The sequence below is a fragment of the Apteryx rowi genome, unplaced genomic scaffold (assembly GCF_003343035.1).
Source record: "Apteryx rowi isolate R43461 unplaced genomic scaffold, aptRow1 scaffold_86, whole genome shotgun sequence".
Taxonomy (NCBI): Eukaryota; Metazoa; Chordata; class Aves; order Apterygiformes; family Apterygidae; genus Apteryx; species Apteryx rowi.
The window spans coordinates 124,294-144,154 of NW_020451160.1; the positions used below are offsets into that span (position 1 = coordinate 124,294).

The 19,861-nt window shown below is 53.1% G+C and overlaps 1 protein-coding gene and 1 long non-coding RNA gene across 2 annotated transcripts in view; both read left to right on the forward strand.

Annotated features, from left to right (window-relative positions):
* Positions 1-10,254, forward strand: part of ST6GALNAC1 (ST6 N-acetylgalactosaminide alpha-2,6-sialyltransferase 1) — a 15,006-nt gene extending 4,752 nt beyond the window's left edge. Inside the window, exons 3-10 of the mRNA XM_026090533.1 lie at positions 45-258; positions 4,632-4,800; positions 4,995-5,166; positions 5,566-5,704; positions 6,088-6,191; positions 6,791-6,880; positions 8,505-8,604; positions 9,032-10,254. Of these exons, the coding sequence (XP_025946318.1) occupies positions 45-258; positions 4,632-4,800; positions 4,995-5,166; positions 5,566-5,704; positions 6,088-6,191; positions 6,791-6,880; positions 8,505-8,604; positions 9,032-9,202 (1,159 nt within the window). The 3' untranslated portion in view covers positions 9,203-10,254. The remainder of the gene's footprint in view (positions 1-44; positions 259-4,631; positions 4,801-4,994; positions 5,167-5,565; positions 5,705-6,087; positions 6,192-6,790; positions 6,881-8,504; positions 8,605-9,031) is intronic.
* A 1,201-nt stretch (positions 10,255-11,455) lies between these two features.
* LOC112977748 lies at positions 11,456-16,569 on the forward strand. Its single transcript, XR_003257627.1, has 3 exons — positions 11,456-12,953; positions 13,595-13,752; positions 15,516-16,569. It is a non-coding gene; the product is annotated as an uncharacterized LOC112977748 (long non-coding RNA).
* The last annotated feature ends 3,292 nt before the right edge of the window (positions 16,570-19,861 follow it).

The window sequence follows — 19,861 nt, forward strand, 5'->3', positions numbered from 1 at the left end:
CCAGCCTCCGGGGCGGAGGGGGCCAAGGAGGAGATGACGGCCAGACCAGCCTCCGGGGCGGAGGGATCTCATGAAAGCAGCATATCCGAAGACAAAGCAAAAGAGCCTCTTGCATCAGCAAAAACCGATGGCTTAAGACCTGTGACTCAGGCTGCTGCAGTGACAGAAAAGAAAAAACTGAAAGCTGCTGATTTCAAATCTGAGCCACAGTGGGATTTCGAGGACCAGTACGTTCTGGACAGCTCATCTCCACCATCGGTATGTGTGTTGGCCATGTGTATTTGTCCAGGAATGACACCTCCCTGTTGACTTCCTTATCTGCTGTCCACAGCACAAGTGTGCCCCTTGCCGTGGAGGATGATCTCCAAGCTGGTAGGCCAATCCACCACTATAAGCGGATGCTGCCAGGACCCAGAGAGGGAGAGTTGTATGAGTACAGCTCAGTTGGCCTGGCCAGCTCTCTGCCATGCTCCAGTATGAGGAATTGTTGTAATCGTGCCCATTTCCTTGGGTTTCTTTGAACATTGGCTGGACCTGCCCTTTCTGGGGCTCAAATGCATGAGGAGCTGGGGAAAATATCACTCCTGTTAGATGTGCTATGAGGTGGGTCCCACACTAAGGTGCCTTGCTCTATTTGAAAGGAGACTTAGGCACACAGTGCAGGCTATACGTTCCCTGTGACAGAGCATCCCAAGGTAAGTGCTATAACACCTACTCTTGCGATGCCTACGGGCAGGCATTAGGTGTCTGGCACTAACATAGTGGTCCTAATGCAGGTGTCCCATCCATCACCTGGTCTCTCAGGAAACTGAACATCTGCATTCCTATGAAGATTCAGCTTTCTAGTCCCCAGATTTGCCTTGATCTTGGTTTCATACAACCTAGCTAAATAAGCAACCAGGCTCCTGGTGAGGGAACAGGAGTAGGAATGCCTGTGTGTATGTCTGTTCATCCAAACATGTATGTACCAAAGTAAATCAAATGCTTTGGCAGCAGAGGGAAACTCATCACACTTGTGCTGTGTTAGACAGTAAGCTATGATGCTGGCAGCAATGGTGAAGAGGGGCTCAGTGCACAGGGACAGAAGCTGTATTAGTTGTTTGTATTAAAGTCAAAATAAGGTCAAAGAAAAGGGTTAGATGGTGATCAATAAATGTGTGCCTGCCTGCTTTGGAGACGGTATGCTAGAAGCTGTTCCCATCTGTAAGGATTTCTGTCAATATTGGCTAAAATTCAACTACATGTGGGTGTGCCCCATGAGGGAAAAGTATGGCTGAAACAGCTGAAAGAGTATCTTTATTTCTGTTCTTGTGGTTTATTATAAACAAGAAGATGAGAGACTCTCCCAGGTGTTGCTGAATAACCTCCACCTTGTGTGTAGATGCTCATAATGGGCAGACAGATCCTTTACCCATTCAGAGCTCCCCTGACTTGAGATGGTCCCAGCTTGTTGGGTTGCTGTCTAGGACTTTGTTGCTATGTATTGAACCATCATCAGAGCAGAGCAAATCATTCATAACAGATCCTTCATTAACAGATCTTTCTTTGTTCCTGTTTGTTAAATAGGAACAACTGTAGGCTTGCTCAGCACAGGAAGAGTATTTTGGTAGAGCTGAAGATGGGAATTTCAAACAATACAGTTGGACCTGTCAAAGCAGTAACACTTGCACAGTTACAGTTTTAAAGTTTTCTTGTGTATCCTGCTTGTTTGGAACATTGTTCTGTTAGTTAGTTCTAGTGACTATCTGTAATTGACTGAGTAGGTCTTGTTACTGATCATCTTCCAGAATGATAAGTCTGGTCCCCACCATCAGGTTGTCTTAAAAGCCATGGAATCTGAAAGCAGCACTTCGGTGTCTTTTTCTTTTCTGTTTCAAACTGAACTCTTGTTTTAACCATATTTTTGAACTTTCCTCCATAGTGATGAGGGTTAGGAACTAACTTAAAATGAAATCTGAGTATCTCATAATCACTTGAGTCCAGGAACAGGGCCTTTAGAAAAGTTATGAACAATAGCAGAGCAGTATCTTGTGCGAGCAAGCAGATAAGAGCAGGCTGTGGTGCATAGCACTGTCTCTGTCCCCCATCTCATGGTGGTAACTCTTTTTAAAGCATACCCAGAGCAGTTCCAGGAGTTTTCCCCAGCACCCCTGTCACTGGGAGCCTTGGACAGGCAGGTGGCTCTCTCTAGAGTGAGGAAGGTCTTTACACGTGGGTGTAAATGTCCTTTACACGATGATGATGTGCTCAGAGAGCAGGGATGGCATAAGCAGTTCAGCAGAGCATGGAAGCTCCTGCTTCAGCTTGATGGTCTTAAAGAGCCATTTGCCCATTTGAAGTCTCAGTGCCACAATCCTCCACCATAGCCATGTGCTATTTTGGTGGCATTAAGAGGAATGTAGCTGTGGCTCCAGGGGCGTGCCAGGGCTGCAGGCACTGTGTTGTTCTGCCTGGACCTCTACCAGTGGAGCAGGGGCTGCTCTTGAAAATGTTGACCCTGCTCCCCAAACCCAAGGTGCCCAGGATGCCCTGGAAGATATGTGCAGAAACCAGAGGTAAATGAACTGGACTGATGAAAGATCTGGGGATGGGTTTCATCATTTTGATGTTTTCTCTTTGAGTTTTCTCTCCCCTCCTGTCCCCGTGGTATTTTGGTGTTATTTCTCTTCACCCCATTTGGCAATGCGAGCCATTATGTTGCTGATGGGGTGCACTCTTCAGCGTGGCATTGAGCCACTTAAGAGAGGAGCAGCTGGCCCCAAGGTTATGTCTGTTATCCAAAGATCTGCGGCTCTGTTAAAGGCAGAACTTGGCCGTCAAACATTTGAGCTCATATGTTGGCTCAGCCTTACTGAGTCACAGCAGAGGTGCCTGCCAGCTGTGCCTGTCGGTGGAGCAGGGTGTGCATCCTCCTTGCTAGGCTCTCCTGGGCTGGAGGCACCCAGAGTACAAACGGAACTGGGAGAACTACGTGACTGAGAGTGCACATGCCATGTGGGGCTGTCCCTCACTACTCCTGCCCAGAGTTAGTGCCTGCCTGCAGGTGCACTGGGGTCCTGCTCATTGTTGGAGGTGGTGAGTCCCAGGGGGTCTTGTCTTCTCATCCAATGAACTGCGAGAGCGTGTGCTCCCCCCTGCCCATGCAGCCATCTCAGTAATGTAGAGCAGGACCTGGCACTTACAGGGGGAAGCTGAGAGCGTCCTCCAGTGTAGCTGGGGTTGCAAAGTATCTGGGTGTGCAGAACAGCTGGGACAGTGGGAAAAACCATTTCTCAGTGCAGAAAAGAGGAGAAAATGCACACAGAATGTCTTTAATGAAGATGTGGGTCCAAATGTCACATGTTGGGTCTCGCTCTTAAACCTGATCCCCAGTTCTGCAAGGAGAGAGAGTGACTCAGAAGCACCTCCACGTCCTGAGGCCACCTCCTTCATTTCCTGCATGATCAGACTTTCCGCTAGAACTCTCCCACTCTGATATTAATCCAGTATAGCTGCAGAGGCACAAGAAATTCCAAACCTAGGACAGTATAAAGTACAGCTTGAGCAGGAAGGGAACGTCCCTGTCTCTGGACATGAAATGTGCTCCAAATGAAACGATGCCAATATCAAACCCTCCACAATGTTCTCACTGCACTCGTGTTGTGAGCAGGCAGAATGAGGCCTGTCTTCTCAGACTGCAACAAGATTGTCACCTTCACCCATAGCAGTGAGCCCAGCTCAACTGCAGAGTGCACCCCAAGCAACAGCAGGCAGGAGATGTGGAACCTGCTCTGTCATGCTTTTGCATGTCATGCTTTTGCATGACAGAGGCTCAAAAGGCTTTGGCCATGCAGTACTGTTACTGCTGTGGATTTGAGCTGAGCCTGCATGCCCATTTGGTCCCCTGTTTTGTCTTTCAGTGGATATTGTAGTAAATATGTGGGGAAGATGCCTAAGAAGGAAGGACCCAAACTGACTCAATGCAGGTCTACCACAGTGGAGTTGTCTGCTCTCTGTCTGCACATGCAGGCTAATACCTGCTGGCAATAGTAAGGCCACTCTTGTTACCAAGGGTAAACAGGCTTGGATTCCCATCCCAGCTGCACATTTCCCTGTTTCCTCTTTAACCTTGAGCAAGCTGTTTGAATGCTTTTTCTTGTCTTTGAAGATGATGATAATGGTCATCTGATCCCACACATTCCTCACTGTGTTTCTTCATGTGCTCAGCTCTCTGAGGCCGGGACCTTGGGAGGTGCATTACCAACAGGGGACGCTGGCCTCATTTGGTATGTTTAGGTTAGGCCTATCACAGGTATTGAGTTGTGTCAAATAATGAGGCCCCAAACCAGTAAAAGTGATTTTGCTTCTGATAAAAGGTGTGAGTGYCGCAGGCCTGTTGTCCTGAAGAAAAAATTCTTAGAGACCTGGAGTCACACTGGCTTCCTTGTGGGTGATTTTCCATCAGCTGGTTGTTGATGTAATGCTGAAATTGTGCCTCGCGTTCATGGTGATGGGACATTGAGGGGGGATGGCTGATGTATWACTGGAATTTCTTTTCCGTATCCTCACACACAGACGCGCGCACTTGACACTCAGTCAAGTTTGTCAGCTCACTGCTAATCAGGCCTTTCATTTTCTTTTTGTTCTTCAAGGCCTGCTCTGACTCAGTGAAGGCCAAAGCTGCCAAGTCTGACTGGCTGCGAGATCTTTTCCTGCCCAACATTACGATCTTCACAGATGGGAGATACTTCAATGATAGTGAGTGGAACCGCCTGGAGCATTTTGCACCTCCATTTGGCTTCATGGAGCTGAATTATTCATGTGAGTACCTCAGGGCCTGTTCAGATGGGACCACCAAACTCCTGGCAGCAATCTTGTGGCAAGTAGCTGGAGGTTTGCAGCATCTCTCTGTCGCAGACGGCAGCTAGATGGATCCCGTGGTGGAAACTGTGCAGTTTCTCTGCGTCCATTTCCCAGGCTTTTGATGCTAACTCTCCACTGTGTTTGCTTTGCAGTGGTGAAGGAGGTCATGTCCCTGCTGCCTCCAAACCCCCACCAGCAGCTCCTCCTGGCCAACAGCAGCAGCAACATGCCAAGATGCATCAGCTGTGCYGTTGTGGGGAACGGGGGGATACTGAATAACTCCGGGATGGGCCAGGAAATTGACTCCCATGACTATGTCTTCCGGTAAGACAGACCCTTTATTGCTTTCCTTCTTGCAAGATACCCACTAGCCTATTCTGGCTAGCAGGATAATTGCGGCTGGATAACTTTGCCTCTCCTCGTATTGCCCTGCCTCCCACGTGCCAAAATGGCAGGTAGCAGGACAAGAAGCCAAACCAAAAAGGTTTTGGAAAATTCCTGAACACCAAGGAAGAGTCTGTCTGGGTTTGGAGATGAGCCATAAAAAACCATTCCCAAAGCAGGGGGAAGTAGCTTTTCCACAGCTGAAGAGGTGTAGCTCAAAATGGGCCTAATCTGCCCTTCYTCCAGACTAATGCTCTCTTGTCCTTTTATAAATGTGGACACCAGGGTTTACCCTGATCATCTGCTAACTCTGCTCCTCTGTTTGATTTCCTTTCTCAGGGTGAGCGGGGCCGTAATCAAAGGTTACGAAAAAGATGTGGGAACAAAAACCTCCTTTTATGGATTCACAGCCTACTCCCTGGTGTCCTCTCTCCTGATCTTGAGTCATAGGGGGTTCAGCAAGATTCCAAGGGGAAAAGTAAGTCAGGTCCATGTCATACATGCTCACAGCTTTGACAGGATGCTGTTTGTGGTGTTCACTTCTGAACTTTCCCTCGATGAAGAGCAAAGGGACTGAGGTAACACCTTGGCATTACCCTTTGTGAGGGAACTGCATCAGCTTAGCTTGAGAGTGAGCATTCACAATGGCAAGCTGGGCTTGAGTCCTGCCCCAGCCCTTTTTTATATAAAGTAGCWACACACCAAATGTTATCTCCACTCTGCTTGTATAGAATAGTTAAAAGCTGTGGACTCTAGATCTGTGCCTGAGACACTCGGTGAGCCTAGATACCTGCTTGCTTTTTGTTTTTTAAAGTACGTTTCTCTCTCATGCTGTTCATTAACACTTACTTGTTTTCCTAGCATATCAGATACATTCACTTCCTGGAGGGCGCTAGAGACTATGAGTGGCTGAAGGCTCTTCTGCTGAACGGAGAAACCAGGAAGGGATTCTTGAATCAATACGGGTAAAACAAATGGGGCCCACCTCTGTGCCCTTGAGTGTAGAGCACTCCACTGTGCCCTCTTCCAGCCTCAGTGCTATGTCCAGCCCTGCTGAGAGGCAGGACAGGGTAAAGCGAGGTTAAACCCTCCTTCCCTTGCAGATTTGTTTTTATACCTCTTCTCCCCCCCAGCTCTGAGCACTGCCTTGACCAATACACCTCCTTCCCAGAAATAGCTGGTTTCAGTGGTGTGTGCACATATGCAGTGAGTAGCGGTCTGTGCTTGGAGAAAGCTTTGGGGTCCTCTGGGATGAACATGTGCTATTGTCTGGTCTGGTGTCTGTACCTGGTGGCCTGCCTACTCATGGATGAAGGTCCCAATTTTACCAAGTCTTGTCTAGACATGCACACACTCTGATATTCCTGTGTCCTGTTGCTCCCCCTCTTCCCTGATCTCTTCCCCTGCAATGCACACAGGTTTTTGTCATCATCTGGGAAATGCTGMAGAATAACTTAACACCATTTGTGTTTTTTTTCTTATCACCAAGTGAATCAGGGCTGATGCTTTCCAGCCATGATGAGATATAGGAGCTTGTCCTGAGTCTCCCCATTCCTGTCCTTAGGCAAAGGCCCCGAGACAGATTCGATGAAGATTTCAAGCTGGACAGATACCTGGTGGTTCATCCTGATTTTCTCAGATATATGAAAAACAGGTGAGCAGGGAGTTATCTGCTCTAAGGGGATTATTATTTTTCTGGCTAGCACCTTCTCTCTCTGTCTCTGGGCTCTATCCTCCCAGCTTGCTCCCTCAACAACTGCAATTTAGCCACACCAGCAGCTTGGGAATSAGGTTAACCTGTGTGCAGTCAATTAAAATGCTCTATGGTACTGAAGTGGGATGTTAGCAGTGTGTAGACCTCTGCCTGGAGCAGGACATTACCCTCTGGCACCTGTGAGCTGGAGAAGCAACAGCTGTAGGTTTGGTTTTCTGCACAGAAAATATGTCCTGGGCATGTGGTACTTCTGGATGGGCAGTGTTGCTAAAGTGCCAGAATAGTTGATCTAGTTCAGGACCAACCTTTCGTGGTTCCCATAGCTCAGGACCTTGGAGGAAAGCTCCTCTTCTCACATCCCTTGACTCAGTAAGTTGTTTGTGCCCTCAAGCATGAGAATAGGCACTTCTTCAGTATCCCATTCCCTTGTCCTGGCTGCTGCTCTTTGCATCTCTAATCCTTTTTACAAGCCTTCTAGACGCTGTCACTGTAAGATCTGCCAAGCATGGGCCACATGTGATTATGAGCTGCAGCAGAAGAGCTTCTGTTGTGCCCTACTTTGGCTACATTTACTCTTCAGTCTCCCTGAGGGCTGAGTTGTGCTTTTCTCTGAGAGAAGGCAAATACAATGCCAGATGGCTCACACTTACCTGCTTGTTTTGCCATCTCCCCTCTGGCTTGGGTCCTTTCCAAGGCCAAGAGGGCTCAAAAAAAATTTTTTTTTCTGGTGTGGAATCCTACCTTTCTAACAACCACTGGTGCAAAACCCCACAGCTCCTAACAGTTTTTGTGCTCCTACTCTGTGCCTTTTCTACATTTTTTTTGTTTCCCTCCTAAATGAATGGAGATAAGGATATACCAAGGGGCTCCAAAGCCACTCCTGTATTGCAAGGCAAAGGACAGATGTGAGAACAGGCTTTAATGCGGTAGATCCTTTAATCCACCACCTCTTTATGCCCACTGCTGGATGACCTACCGCTTTCATAAAGCTTGGGCTGAGCTGGGCTCAGTGCAGGTTACAGTGTGGCTGATGGCCTCGTGCTTTACTGAGCGTGCAACAGCACCCCTGCATACAAACACACTCATGCATACTTGGGTGCTTCTCACCCGGTCCTCAGTGCCGGTAGATCCGACTCCAGCACTGCTATGCATCTCTTCCCAGATTGTGCAGTGATAGTGCAGCGCCCAATTGGCTGTGCACTGCAGATGTGTGAGGCTTGATGGGTCAGCACAGACCCACACAGTGCATATTCCCTKGGGAGCGTGACCTGGCACTGTCGTYGTGAGCACAACTGGAGCTTTTGGTGATTCAGGGTTCAAGAGTCCAGCATCAGAGAAGGGTAGAAGAATGAGAGAGAGGGAGATGTCCTGACATTCTAGCTCTGTATCTGGCCCAGCTTCTGTTGCAGGCTTGCTGCCCTCATAGCTTGTCTGAAATGCCCAGCATGGGCACAAACTGCTGCAAGGAACAGAGGTGGCACACGGGCCACAGGGGGGCAAGCTAGAGCCAGTTTGAACCATCACACCTAGCAACTGCTCCCTGCTTTCTTCTCTTCTGCTGCAGGTTTTTAAAATCCAAAACACTGGATAAGCCCTACTGGCGGCTCTACAGACCCACGACAGGGGCCTTCCTGCTTCTGACTGCCCTCCATCTCTGTGACCAGGTAAGGGCATGATGATTCCTGRCTGCCCAGAAGAGGGGATAGGATAATAGGGTAGAGCATGGGTGACGCCAGCCTCGACCACCATCTGCTTTGAGAGTAGAGGGATTCTTGTAAGCTGTGGGGGAGCGGACTGAGCACAAGAGGAATGACCCTAGAATAGATCACATACAGGCTGYGAAGCTTCCTGTGGCTTCAGGGCCTGAGGACTGTCCTYGCTCCCAAGGAGGTAGTTTGAGAGGAGATCAACCCGTCTGGAGCCAGCATTTGCAGTCTGGTCTATCTGGACCCCCATGTAGGGTCACTGGGAGGCAGCCCTTACTGGCATCCCTGTCGTATGCTCCTCCCCGTTTGGGAGCTGTGCTCTGTATTATACTCAGCACCTTCCATCCTTTGTACCTCTCCAAACTGAGCCCTCTGTCTTTCCCAGGTGAGTGCCTATGGCTACATCACAGAGGGTCACCAGAAGTACTCGGATCACTATTACGACAAGGAGTGGAAACGCCTGGTCTTCTACACTAACCACGACTTCGACCTGGAGAAGAAGGTGTGGAAAAGGCTCCACGATGAGAATATCATGAAACTCTACCAGAGATCCTGACTGTGTGGCAAGCGCCATTGCTTGGGATATCTCAACAACGCCTCACAGGGAAAGGAGGAGTACTTCYAGAGCCAGGGTTAGCTCTGGACTTCCAGGCACAGATACTTCCTTGCTTTGGACATTTCCACAAATGTGCAAGTGCTACAGGTCGGGAGAAGAACAGCCAGCAAATGCAGCAGACCAACAAAGACATCCCCAATCTGACTACATTGCAAGACCCATTGTGGATGATTGTAGGCTCTGGTTTTGGGAGGGAGAAATCCAGGATGGATCTGAGTAGCAGCTGGTCATGCGTCCTCATCCAAGTTTACCCTCTTTGCAATGAGATGCTCCTCTCCTCAGGCTGGGGCTAGCTTTTTGTTCTAGGTGGTTCCTCTCTCTTAGCAGTGCCCATCTCGGAGTTGGGTGTCTTGTCTAAGCAAGCTCCTTCTGCAGCCAATGGACAGAGATGGATGGACAGATCCTGTCTCAGGTGGATGACTCGGGTGAGGTGCTGCTCCGGCTCTGCTGCCTTCCGATTAAAAAGAATCTGGATGCTTGGCTTGCAGACGGCTGATAGGATGGGATGAATCTCACTTTTGCTTCCCACCATAGCCTACTCATGACACTTCAGAAGGAGCACCATGATGGCTGGTGTCCGATCTGCTTCCCTGAGCTCACCATCAGTAAAAGSGAAGGTAAATGCTCTCTGCGGTGCACAAGGCTTGCCAGACTTGCTCAGTGCCGCTGGCTCTGTGGGCTCCCCTGGCTGCAGGACATGTTAGCATTGTGTTGCAGTCCTGGTGTGCCAAGTCAGTGCTTAGTTGGGCCTTGGCATGCTTGGCTACCACCTGTCCCAGGAGCACTTTGTTTGCCCTCTGGCCAGGGGAGATAGGAGCTCTCCAAGTCCAGGAATGGTTGCTATCTGTCCTTGCTGCTGGCTGGAGCGCCTGTCCCCAGTCATGCTGAGGGGGAGAGGCCTGGTTGCAGCCAGCAAGCCTGCARTGTATTGCCTTATGAATGGGGTTTTGCAAGCAAAATAAATGTCGCTGCTTTGGCCAAGCTGATTTTCATTGCAGCCCTGTGGGATGTGGTTATTTAGTTTGTGCCCAAAACAGTTGCTCAAATGCTGCTATATAGGGGAATGGAGCCAAGAAAGGGAGGGAGAAGAATGAGAAGGGCTGGGGGTTAATGTCAATACCTCCATCTGCTAATGCTCTGCAGCTTGCGTGGATACACCTGAGTGGTCTCCAGTTGTCCACCTTGCTGTGGCAGGACAGGGATCAGAGCTGGCTGTAAACCTCCCTGAGGAGGTGGATAAATACCTGGCGAGTCTGTCATTGTCCCAGTGACTGCTTTCTGGGTATATCAGATGCTGGAGATGACTGCCTGGGGGGCTGGATGTTTCTCCCATGACACTACGCAACCAAAAGCCGCTTCCAGTGTCCAGGCAAGCCCAGAGCCTCACCCCGGGTTTGGCAGGCCCCGGACTGGGGCCCAACTGCACACCAGCTGTCTGGTCCCGATGGACCTGCTTTGGCTGCAAGTGGTTTTTCTTTTGTCCAACATTTCTGTCTGGCAGCGGTAGCGTCTCCGAGGACCCCCCGGCCTCTGAGGGAGGGCGTTTCAGCTCGGATTGTCAGCAGGGTTTGTTAGGCCCCATTTCCTTTGTCCCTTTATTGCTTGTGCTGCAGAGAGGCCGAACAGTTTCTCGTGTCTCAGTAAGCTTGTTTGCAATGGAGAAACCCCCCATTGACAATCTAAACAACGAATGCAGCTTGTCTGGGAGAGGCTGCAGCCTGCGTTGGCTGCTCTGCCCACAAGCCCCACGATGTCCGTGGGAGAGGAGAGCTATCCGAAACGCAGCATGCCTCTTTTGGGAATAACGTGTGCAGCGCTGGATGTGCAGGGATCCAGCGCTGTGAAGCCATCGCCCTCCTCGGCTTGGTGGGAGCCTCGCGAGGGCTGAGCCAGCTTCCCCTGGGCTGCGCACGCTCTGCCAGAGCCATGGGCAGGCTTTGGACCAGGCCAGAAATACCATTCCTGAGCAGCAGCCGGCTGGCTCCCTGAAAAGGGGCAGCCTGACGGACACTCGTCACCCTCCAGAGCCAACCGAGGACAAACTCCCAGTGACCCCAGGAGCTCGGGGCCCTGCCGAGTGTTGCCGATGTCCTGTGTCCCCCAGGCCCTGCCTGCCTTTCCCAGCGCCGATGCTGATGCTCGGCTGGGCTGGCTGCGGGGCTCTGGGCTCTCAGGGGGGTAGCGAGGAGGCTTTGTTCCTTCCCCGTGCCAAATTGCTGCGAGTTGCTAGGTGACCAGCCCCGCACGGGTATTCTTCCCCTCTGAATAGGGCTTTTCTGTTCCTGAGAAGTTGGAAGAAGTTTCTCTTAAATCCTTCCCTTCCCCCTCTTCCTCTTTTGTTTCCTTCTCCTCCGGGAAATGGGATGGGGCAGGGGCTGAGCCCCACCGTGCAAGGCAAACGTGGTAGGCGAGAAGACCGGGCGTTGTGGATGGGCTAGCAGCCCTGAGCCCATGGTTTCCCCCAGCACCCAGCTCTTCTGTATGGCTGAAGTTTCCCAGAGTCGAGAGGAAGAAAACCTTCCTGGGAGGCTTTCCTCACTGGCAGAGCCCATTTCCCTCCGAGCTCTCCTCTCATGATGGAGTCCAGACAGCAGAGGTTTTGGTGCTCTTCAGTCGTCAGTGATAAGTCAAGAGGGTTTGGAGACAAAGTCTCCCAGCCAACCCCTGGTGCAACTCAGTGTAGCAAAGCTYGTGGAGGACAGTTATAAACAGCATCCTTGGCAAGAGCTGGGATGCAAGTCTTGGGAGAATCCCCCAACTGTGCGTGTCACTGGGTGAAAGCAGCAATGCCAGGCAGCGCCAGATCAGCACCAGCCTCCCCAGTGCAGCTGAACAGAGCCACGCTGAGGACTGTGCATGGTGCCGTGGTGCCTGGCCACCCCAAACATCCTCAACCAGGTCCCTGTGGTTGGCAGGCCAGCAACTTGTCCCAGTGCCACCAGATGGCAGCTCTTGTCCAGGCACCCGGCAGCATTGTGCTGTATCTGGCCGTCCGTGTCTGGCACTGGCCGTGCCCATGGGCCGTTAACAGCTCCAGGGCTGCCCACGCTGTGTGGCCAAGTGCCGTAGGCTGGTGCTGTGCTACCATCCCAGTGCCTTTTGTAACACCCACCTGCCTGAAGGGTTTATGGACCAGGAACTCCTTGGGGTGCATGGGAACTCACACAGGAGAAGAGGTTTGGTCCTTGTGAGAGCTGCCCTTGCTGCTGGGTGTCCCCAAGAGCTGCTCTGTGGATGGGGGAGCACAGGACGCTGCACTCCGGGTCCATGYGGAAGCATGGCACAGATTGCTACACCTTGCACGGTCTCACAGCAAATCAAGGAGAGCAATAACCAAGTGGAACAATGCAGTGCAAGGTGCGTGCAAAGGGACGGTCGCATCTTGTGCAACACGGCATGGTGCCAGGGACTGCACAAGTGAAGGGGCGCATGGCAGGATCAGGGCTGGGCATCCTGGGAGACGTCTCGGAGAGACACAGCAACTCCCACTCATATGGAGACAAGGTATCCCTGTGCTATCGGCCATCAGCGTCTTTCTCCACTGGCAGCCAGAAGCTCCAGGTTCCTGCTGGGTTTAAACCGGGATGTTGACCCTCTGATTTGGGGAAGAAATACGCAGCTGTGCTTCAGCATCCCCAGAAGCTGCTGATCTCTGCTGTAGTGAGATCTCTACTTTTTTGGGAAGCTATTGGTGAGTACCCGTTATCCATTACTTCAGCTCTGCCGAATTCTTCCCTGGATTCCCCAGGGATAAACTGCCTTTAGACATTCCCTGCTGGGCTGGGAGACAGAAATCCATTTACCCAGAAGGTCTTGCAGGTGCCACGTCCCAGGCAGAGCTCTGAATCTTTTGTTTGGTTTTTACTTCTTCCTTCTCCGTGGTGTGACTGTTCACCTATCTATAGCAGAAGCAGGGACCGTGTCCAGCCACGCGCTGGCAGGCACGTAGCTCTTCAGCTGGGACCTGCAGCCAGCTCTGGAGCAGGAGAAAGCAGCTTTGGGGGGTTGCTGGGCTGAGGGACAGGGATAGTGCCTTGGGGACTGCTCAAGCAGCACTGCGAGCACTCCTGACCCATCTCGTTACCAGTCCTGGTTGTCCCACCCCGCTTTCTAGAGCCTGCAAGGCCTCTGCAGGCCTCTTGGGGCCATGTCCTGGGGCTCTGGTCACCTGTTAGCAGTGGCAAAATCCAAACCCAGCTGCAGAGCCCGGATGCTGTGGAGCGCTGGGAGGGGATTGCTGCACGTACCGCACTCCTGGCTCCAAGCATGGYACATGCCATGATGGGGACAGCAGATCCAGCTTGTCACTCCTGTTCCTCTTTCCCAATCAAGAAACCAAGGCGCAGAGCAGCAAGGTGACCAAGACAGAGCTGGAAATCACCACCCAGCTTCCCAGCACTCGTGCTTTCTCCAGAGCCATGACTAGTGTGTGCCGAACGAGAGCTCCGCAGGCGTTGCAGGAGCGCAGCAGAGGTGTGTGCCTACTCCAGGTCAGCACAAACATCCTCGTGCTGGTGATTTGCCAGATGCTATTTACATTCCTGGAGGCAAGAGAGGTTTGGACCGGGCCCTTTGTGCACAGGGACACTGGGGAAATACACCCTCTCCTTTCTCCCTGTATCAAGGGATGTGGCAGCAGGGAAATCCAGTCAGACCAGAAAAGCTATTGATAACAGGGGAGGGAGAACATGATAAAGGAGCAGCCCGTGACTTTGCATTGCAAAAAAACAACAGATGACCTCCTCGCAGCTCCTCTGCAGGAAGCCCTAATCTCTGGCTGCTGGAGCAGGTCCCCACAGGCAAACAGCTCCTGGAGGTGCAGCAGTGGCCGGGTCCTCGTGTCCTCCTCGCGGGCACACGGATGCAAGTCTGGGGGCCTTTGTTTTGGAGGGTGCAGGCAGGAGACCTGAACCATCCAGGCCCATTCCGAAAAGGAGATGACGTGGGGCACTGTTCAGCTGTACTCTGTGCCCGGAGGGGATGGAGGTAGGAGCTGGCCCCTCTGTCTGGGACTGGAGGAGTTTGGCAGTACCTCAAATCCCAGCTTTGGGGTCTGGGGATGCACACGAGCTGTGCTAACGGCAGAGAAGGAGCGATGCCCTCATAGGGACATCAGGGCTGTGCCAGTGGTGGAAGCACAGCTGCTCTTGCAGGCTCCTGGCTTTATCGCTTTGTTGGGGCTGGAAGAGAAAACAGAAGGCTAAATATCAAAGCAGCCTGAGCGAAGCCATCACCTACTCAATTTCTGGGATGCTTGTGGCCTGCTTTGATGCTGCTAAAGCCCTTCACGTGCTGGACATGGCGCTGAGGGGCCGCATCAGGCTGGGGCTCCTCAGCCTGGCTGGGCATCAGGGACCTAGGTGCTGCAGGGCTTTCCCAGCCCAGCCTGACCCTCAGGGCAGTAAATCCTGGAGAGATGCCTGCGAGCTGAGTCCTGGGAACATCCCGAGGCTCCCTCCCACGGACGGGCTCCAGTGCGTCACCCTTGCCAGGGCGTCAGGCGGGGAAGGCACAGCCCCGACCTGCCACCCGCAGCGGAGACAAGGATGCGGCTCCAACCGATGCTTGGAGATGGTGTCTTCTCTCCTCAGCCCTGTCCCCCTCCCAAGCTGCGTCCCTCAGGGACGGACCCCTTGGCCAGGTGGCTTTGAGGTCCCATCTTTCAGCAGACCTCGGGGATGTTCGCCCTGCCAAGAGCATGCAGCTCCCCAGGATCAGCTCACGTCCACCCTGGCTGGACCGGAGCAGGCGAGGGAGAGGAAGGCAGCGGTTTGGGTCATGTCACCTAGATTTGCTGGAGGCATTTTCAGCCCCGCGTCCCTGCAGAGGATAATCCAGGGCTTGTCTATTGCCTCATGCCTGTTGGAGGGGGACAACCTTCGGACTGCGCGTTCGGCTTATCTCAGCCGTGGTCAAGGGTGTGGGGCTGACCGCAGGCTCTGCCAGGCACAGGTGCCCGGAGATGAGGCTCCGGACAGGCCCTGCAGCCCCRGGGACAGCTGTCGGCATGCGGAGGAGACCCAAGCCAACGTGGACTGGAGGCTGCATGCACAGCCCTGACCTGGCAGCCTGGCCTGTGTCTCATCCCGGGGAAGTTCTTCCTTTTGTGAGGAGCAGACCGGGGTTTGAGGAGGGAATTAAAGGGTGTGTTTGCCTGATGGGCTGGATCCTGCTGGATTGGCCATAAAGATGGGCCCCATCAGCTCCGTTTCAGTGAGAAGCTGCATCTCCACGCTTCTTTCTCTCCCTGCAGTATGGGATTGCACTGTGGGGAGGGACGCCCCATTTCCTCGGACAGCCTTTGAGGTAAAAGGTGGAAAAGGCGGAGAGGCAGAGCCCGGTGCTGGGAGCCGCAGWCACCGCGGGGTAGCGCGGAGGCCAGGAGCGCTGCCCTGAGCATCTCCAGTCCTGCGGCTGAGTGCTGGCACCATGCTGCTGTCATACCGGCCTAGCGATCCCCATGCCCAAGCATCCCTCTACGTGCCCGTTAGAGACCATCGCGACAACCGAGGAGACCCCAGCTGTCAGCTCCCAGCTTGTGCTTGGGTGGGTGACCGGCACCCCCGAACCAGGTAAAGCAAACGCCAGCATCGCTGGGGCAGCAGGCGCGCGCGGGGTGGGCACCAGCAGCGTGCGCCACGTGGCAGCGCTCGCGCCCCCGGGGCCGTCGCGCCGGTGCCCGCGGAGGAAAGAGCCCTGCGGCAGGAATACAGCTGCCTGTCCTCTGTGATGGCTGTTTCTCCTGCTCGCCTCCTGGCTTTGGTTGCAGTAACAGCTAGAAATCCTGACCAACGCCATCCGGGACCATCCGCCGGACGGCGCAGGCAGCACTCGGTGCGGGCAGGCTTTCTGCATGACCCTGTTTCTCGGGGGGAACCTGGCAAGAGGCGGTTTGGCCGAGCCGCTCTCCTCGCTGCTCTCCCAGCCCGCCGTCGGGAAGGGGCTGTGCGTCAGCCTCCCTAGACATCTGCTAATGAATTTTTCATTACGCAATGGCCTTGCCTCCATAGGCAGCCATATGGCCCCACATTCTCCAGCGGGGCCCGTGGAGCAACACATTTTAAGTCCAGACTTTGATTTTTCAAGGAAGTTTCCTTTGACCGGGTTTTTGGCACTTCCTTAAATGCACCTCTGACCTATGCTGAACAGATTGAGGTATATAAATCCTCTGGGAGATCTTTGGAAACGGCTTTCTCCCAGCAGGACAGTTCATCATGGTAAAGCCCATGAGGCTTTCCTCCACCAACCTGTGGCCGACAGCCAACTGGTGCAAAATGTTCTTATTTTCCTCTCGCTGTCTCTAGCAATGTGGATGGCTTGGGTTTGGTTTCCAAGAAGTAATTACTGGAATAAAAAGCCCAGGCTAAAAATGATACTTGCTGGTTTTCATTGTAATTTCTTTGTGTTCTTTTTCTAATCTTTATTTGGCAACTATTGTTTTAAAAGGTTTTCACACTTATTTAACTCCTAAATAAGTAGCACTTAATTTTGAGGCACGGGCCAAAAATGCATCCTAGCATAAAATAAGTAAAGCAGATGAAGAACTGTACGTCTCATTTTTACTTGTAAAACACGAGTAAAAAACCTTACATTGTGGAAACAAAGAGATGGGAAGGACTTCAAGAAATCAGCTMCTCCATCCCTCTGGGCAAATGTACCGAAGCCGCCTCTCGCCAGCGTTTGCATAATCGGAGCATAAAAGCCTCCCGGATGGTCAGTCTCTGACTTTCTCCGGGCCACTTGCTCCTGAGCTTCGCTCCTTCAGGGCCAGGGCCAGGGCCAGGCTTGCTGAATCCCTCGTGGCTTACGGGAAGGCCCAGAGCTGAGAGCCCATGAGCCGAGACGGTGGCTCTCAGGGACCGAATCCACCTTGGCACGCTGAGGAAAACGGAGTTTTCATCTTTGTTTTGCGATACCAGATTGGCTAAAATGAAGGRTCCGCAGGCGCAAGACCTGGCCYGCTAGCAAGGAGGGGTGCGTGGCGCCGGGTGCCCCGCGGCCGCCGTCTCCGCAGCCCCGCGTTGCTGCAGGGCAGCCTAGYGGCGTCGCGGTGCAGCGCGGGGCCTTTCCGTGCCAGCGCTAGCGCTGCCCGTTCCTGCYGGAGCCCCTGCCGTGCTGCTGGAGGACGGGAGCCAAGGGCACCCCAAAGACGTCATCCTGCAGCAGGCTCAAGACGAGCACGAGGGGACCCCTGCGTCACGCCGTGCGGGAGGAGTCGGCCGAGCACCCACCGTCAGTCTCTGGCAGAGTCGGGATCCAGGYGCGGGGGCCTCTGAGAGGAGCCTGTTGTCCCCGCTGCTGGCTGGAGCCTCTCCCAGCCTGTGCCCGTACCCACCGGGACTGGGGACGGGCTTTGCCTGTGGATGTAGAAGCAAAAAAGGCATCAAGTACTTCCATCGCTGCACCCACATTTTCTTTCTCCTGGCTTTTGCTGCTGGGGTACTTGCTGAGTCCCTCTTGTTCCCCCTCCTTCTTTCCCCAGTTTTAGTTCCAGCAGGGCTTTAGACCTCCTGATTTCATCCCTACATGTCTGAGCAATGCTTTGTACCCCTCCTTTGCTGCCTCTCCTTCTCTCCACTTCTTGCTTGCTCTCTTTTTGCATTTTAGTTACCTGAGACGCTCGGTGCTCAGCCAAGCCCGCCGGCCCCAATTCCCCGTCTCCCTGCACAATGGGAGGATTTGTTCTCTGGAAGTTTTCTTTAAAATCAGCCTGGCCACCTTCCCCTCGTGGGGGCCAAGGTCTGATCAAGCCTTTTCTCCCACCGTGCAGAGGCCAGCGCTGCTGCTCGCCTCCGCAGCCTGCTTGCTGCAGCCCTGCTCCCGTGTTTGCACCAGGACGTTGTCACCCGTGCAACCTAGGTGCTTCTTCGGTGCCAGCCCCGCGCCGTGTTGGCCAACCTACAGACATCCGCATAGTTAAAATCCCCCTGATGACCGGGTCTGGCGTTTGGGGGACTTCAGGTAGCTTGTAGGAAACCTCGGCCACCCCATCCCCTTGTCAGGCGGTCCGTAACGTTGCACCGCAACACCAGCAGTGGTACTGTCCCCCTGGCCTCGGCAGCTTGGCGTGGGGCTCTCTGCACTTCTGTGTGGCTGAAGAGCTCCTTTCCGCAGGGGACAGCCCCCTCCGCTTCCTCCCTGCCTGACCTTCCCGAGCAGCCCCTACGCCCCATGCCGGTGCTGTAGTTGCAATATCCCTCCAGGTCTCTGGGATTGAATCGTAGCCCTGAGACCACGCAAGAACTTCCAGTTCTTCTCGTTTGTTGGTCTGATATTAATTCTGAAATTGAAACTATTGACTTTTGGCTAGGAGGGAATTTGGAGAAAAAAGCTTGCTGAATGGACACCAAACTCATTTGAAATTATTTTTTTTCCCCCATTTTTCTTTCTTTCTTTCTTTGAACTAGCAGGATCATTGGAGACAGATCTGGGCAGGTAGAAATTGAAGTGTTGGAGGAGGCGTTTGGATCCTGGGGCATAAGGAGTGTTGAGGAAAGTGCATTTGTGCATACAGCGGCCCGGGTGTGCACGGAAGCCCGCTTGTGCAATACGTTGGAGCTTCTCTTCTGGAAGAGTATAAATAACCGTTGCTTGCTGGGGATCTTGAAGGGTGCATGTCTCCAGGGGGTGGGGATGGAGCCCAGGGGGTGTTCGGAGCTGGGTTTCTGGGTTTCCTTGCTGAATCCCTCCTCCCTTCCCCCCGCTGTAAAAAATCATTTTGGTGTGCATTTCCTTCAGTTTGCAGGGCTGCTTTTTGCTTTAGATAAGATGCAACTAAATTAATCTCGAAATACTGTTTCGACCCAAGAAACTGAAACGCTTCTATTTAGAAAACATCAGAACGAATCCCTCAGCCTTCCCCCGGAACCCCGCAAACCCGTTTTGCCTTCGGCTAGCCAAAACTATTTGTTGAATTCAGCACAAATCTGTGAATAGTTCTGGTTGCTGTGAAACCGCGTGGTGGGGGAGTAAACTGTTAACCTAGAAAAGCGGCAGGTACTCAGCGGCATCGCTCCTCCTTTTGCRGCTTTGCCTGTTTTCCCTCTCGCCCCGGCGGGTTTTTCTCTCGCGGCGCGCAGGTTCGCCCGGGCGCGCAGCAGCGCGTGTGTACATACGGGAGCGCTGCCGTCGAGCGCTGCCAGCCGCGGCCTGTTTTCATTCCATTGCCTTGACTTTCCGATAAGCTACAATAAACTCCGCGGGCCGCGGCGGCTCTCGGTGGGCGTCTGGGCAGCGTCTGCCCGCCGGGCTGCCCGGCTTGCCGCGTCGGGAGGAGAAGCAGCCGGCGTCGGGCTGGCGTTGGAGCGTGCATTTGAAATGAGAAAGTTATGGAAAGGGGGGAAGCGCGGGCTGCGAGCGGGTGACATGAAAGGGAGGCGGGAAAAAAAAAAAAAAAGAAAGAAAAGCGCGTTTCCCCGCTTGTCTGAGTAAATGTTTAATCACCAGCTCGGCAAAAAAGCAGCTCAAAAGTGCTTTTTTTCCCAGCAAGTCTGAACCAGTCAGCCTGGTGCCTCCTCCCTCCGGCTCACACCCTCCCTCCCACCCCTCCGGAGGAATATCCCAGCCTGCTCCAAGGTGCAGCCGAGCACCCACGGGAGC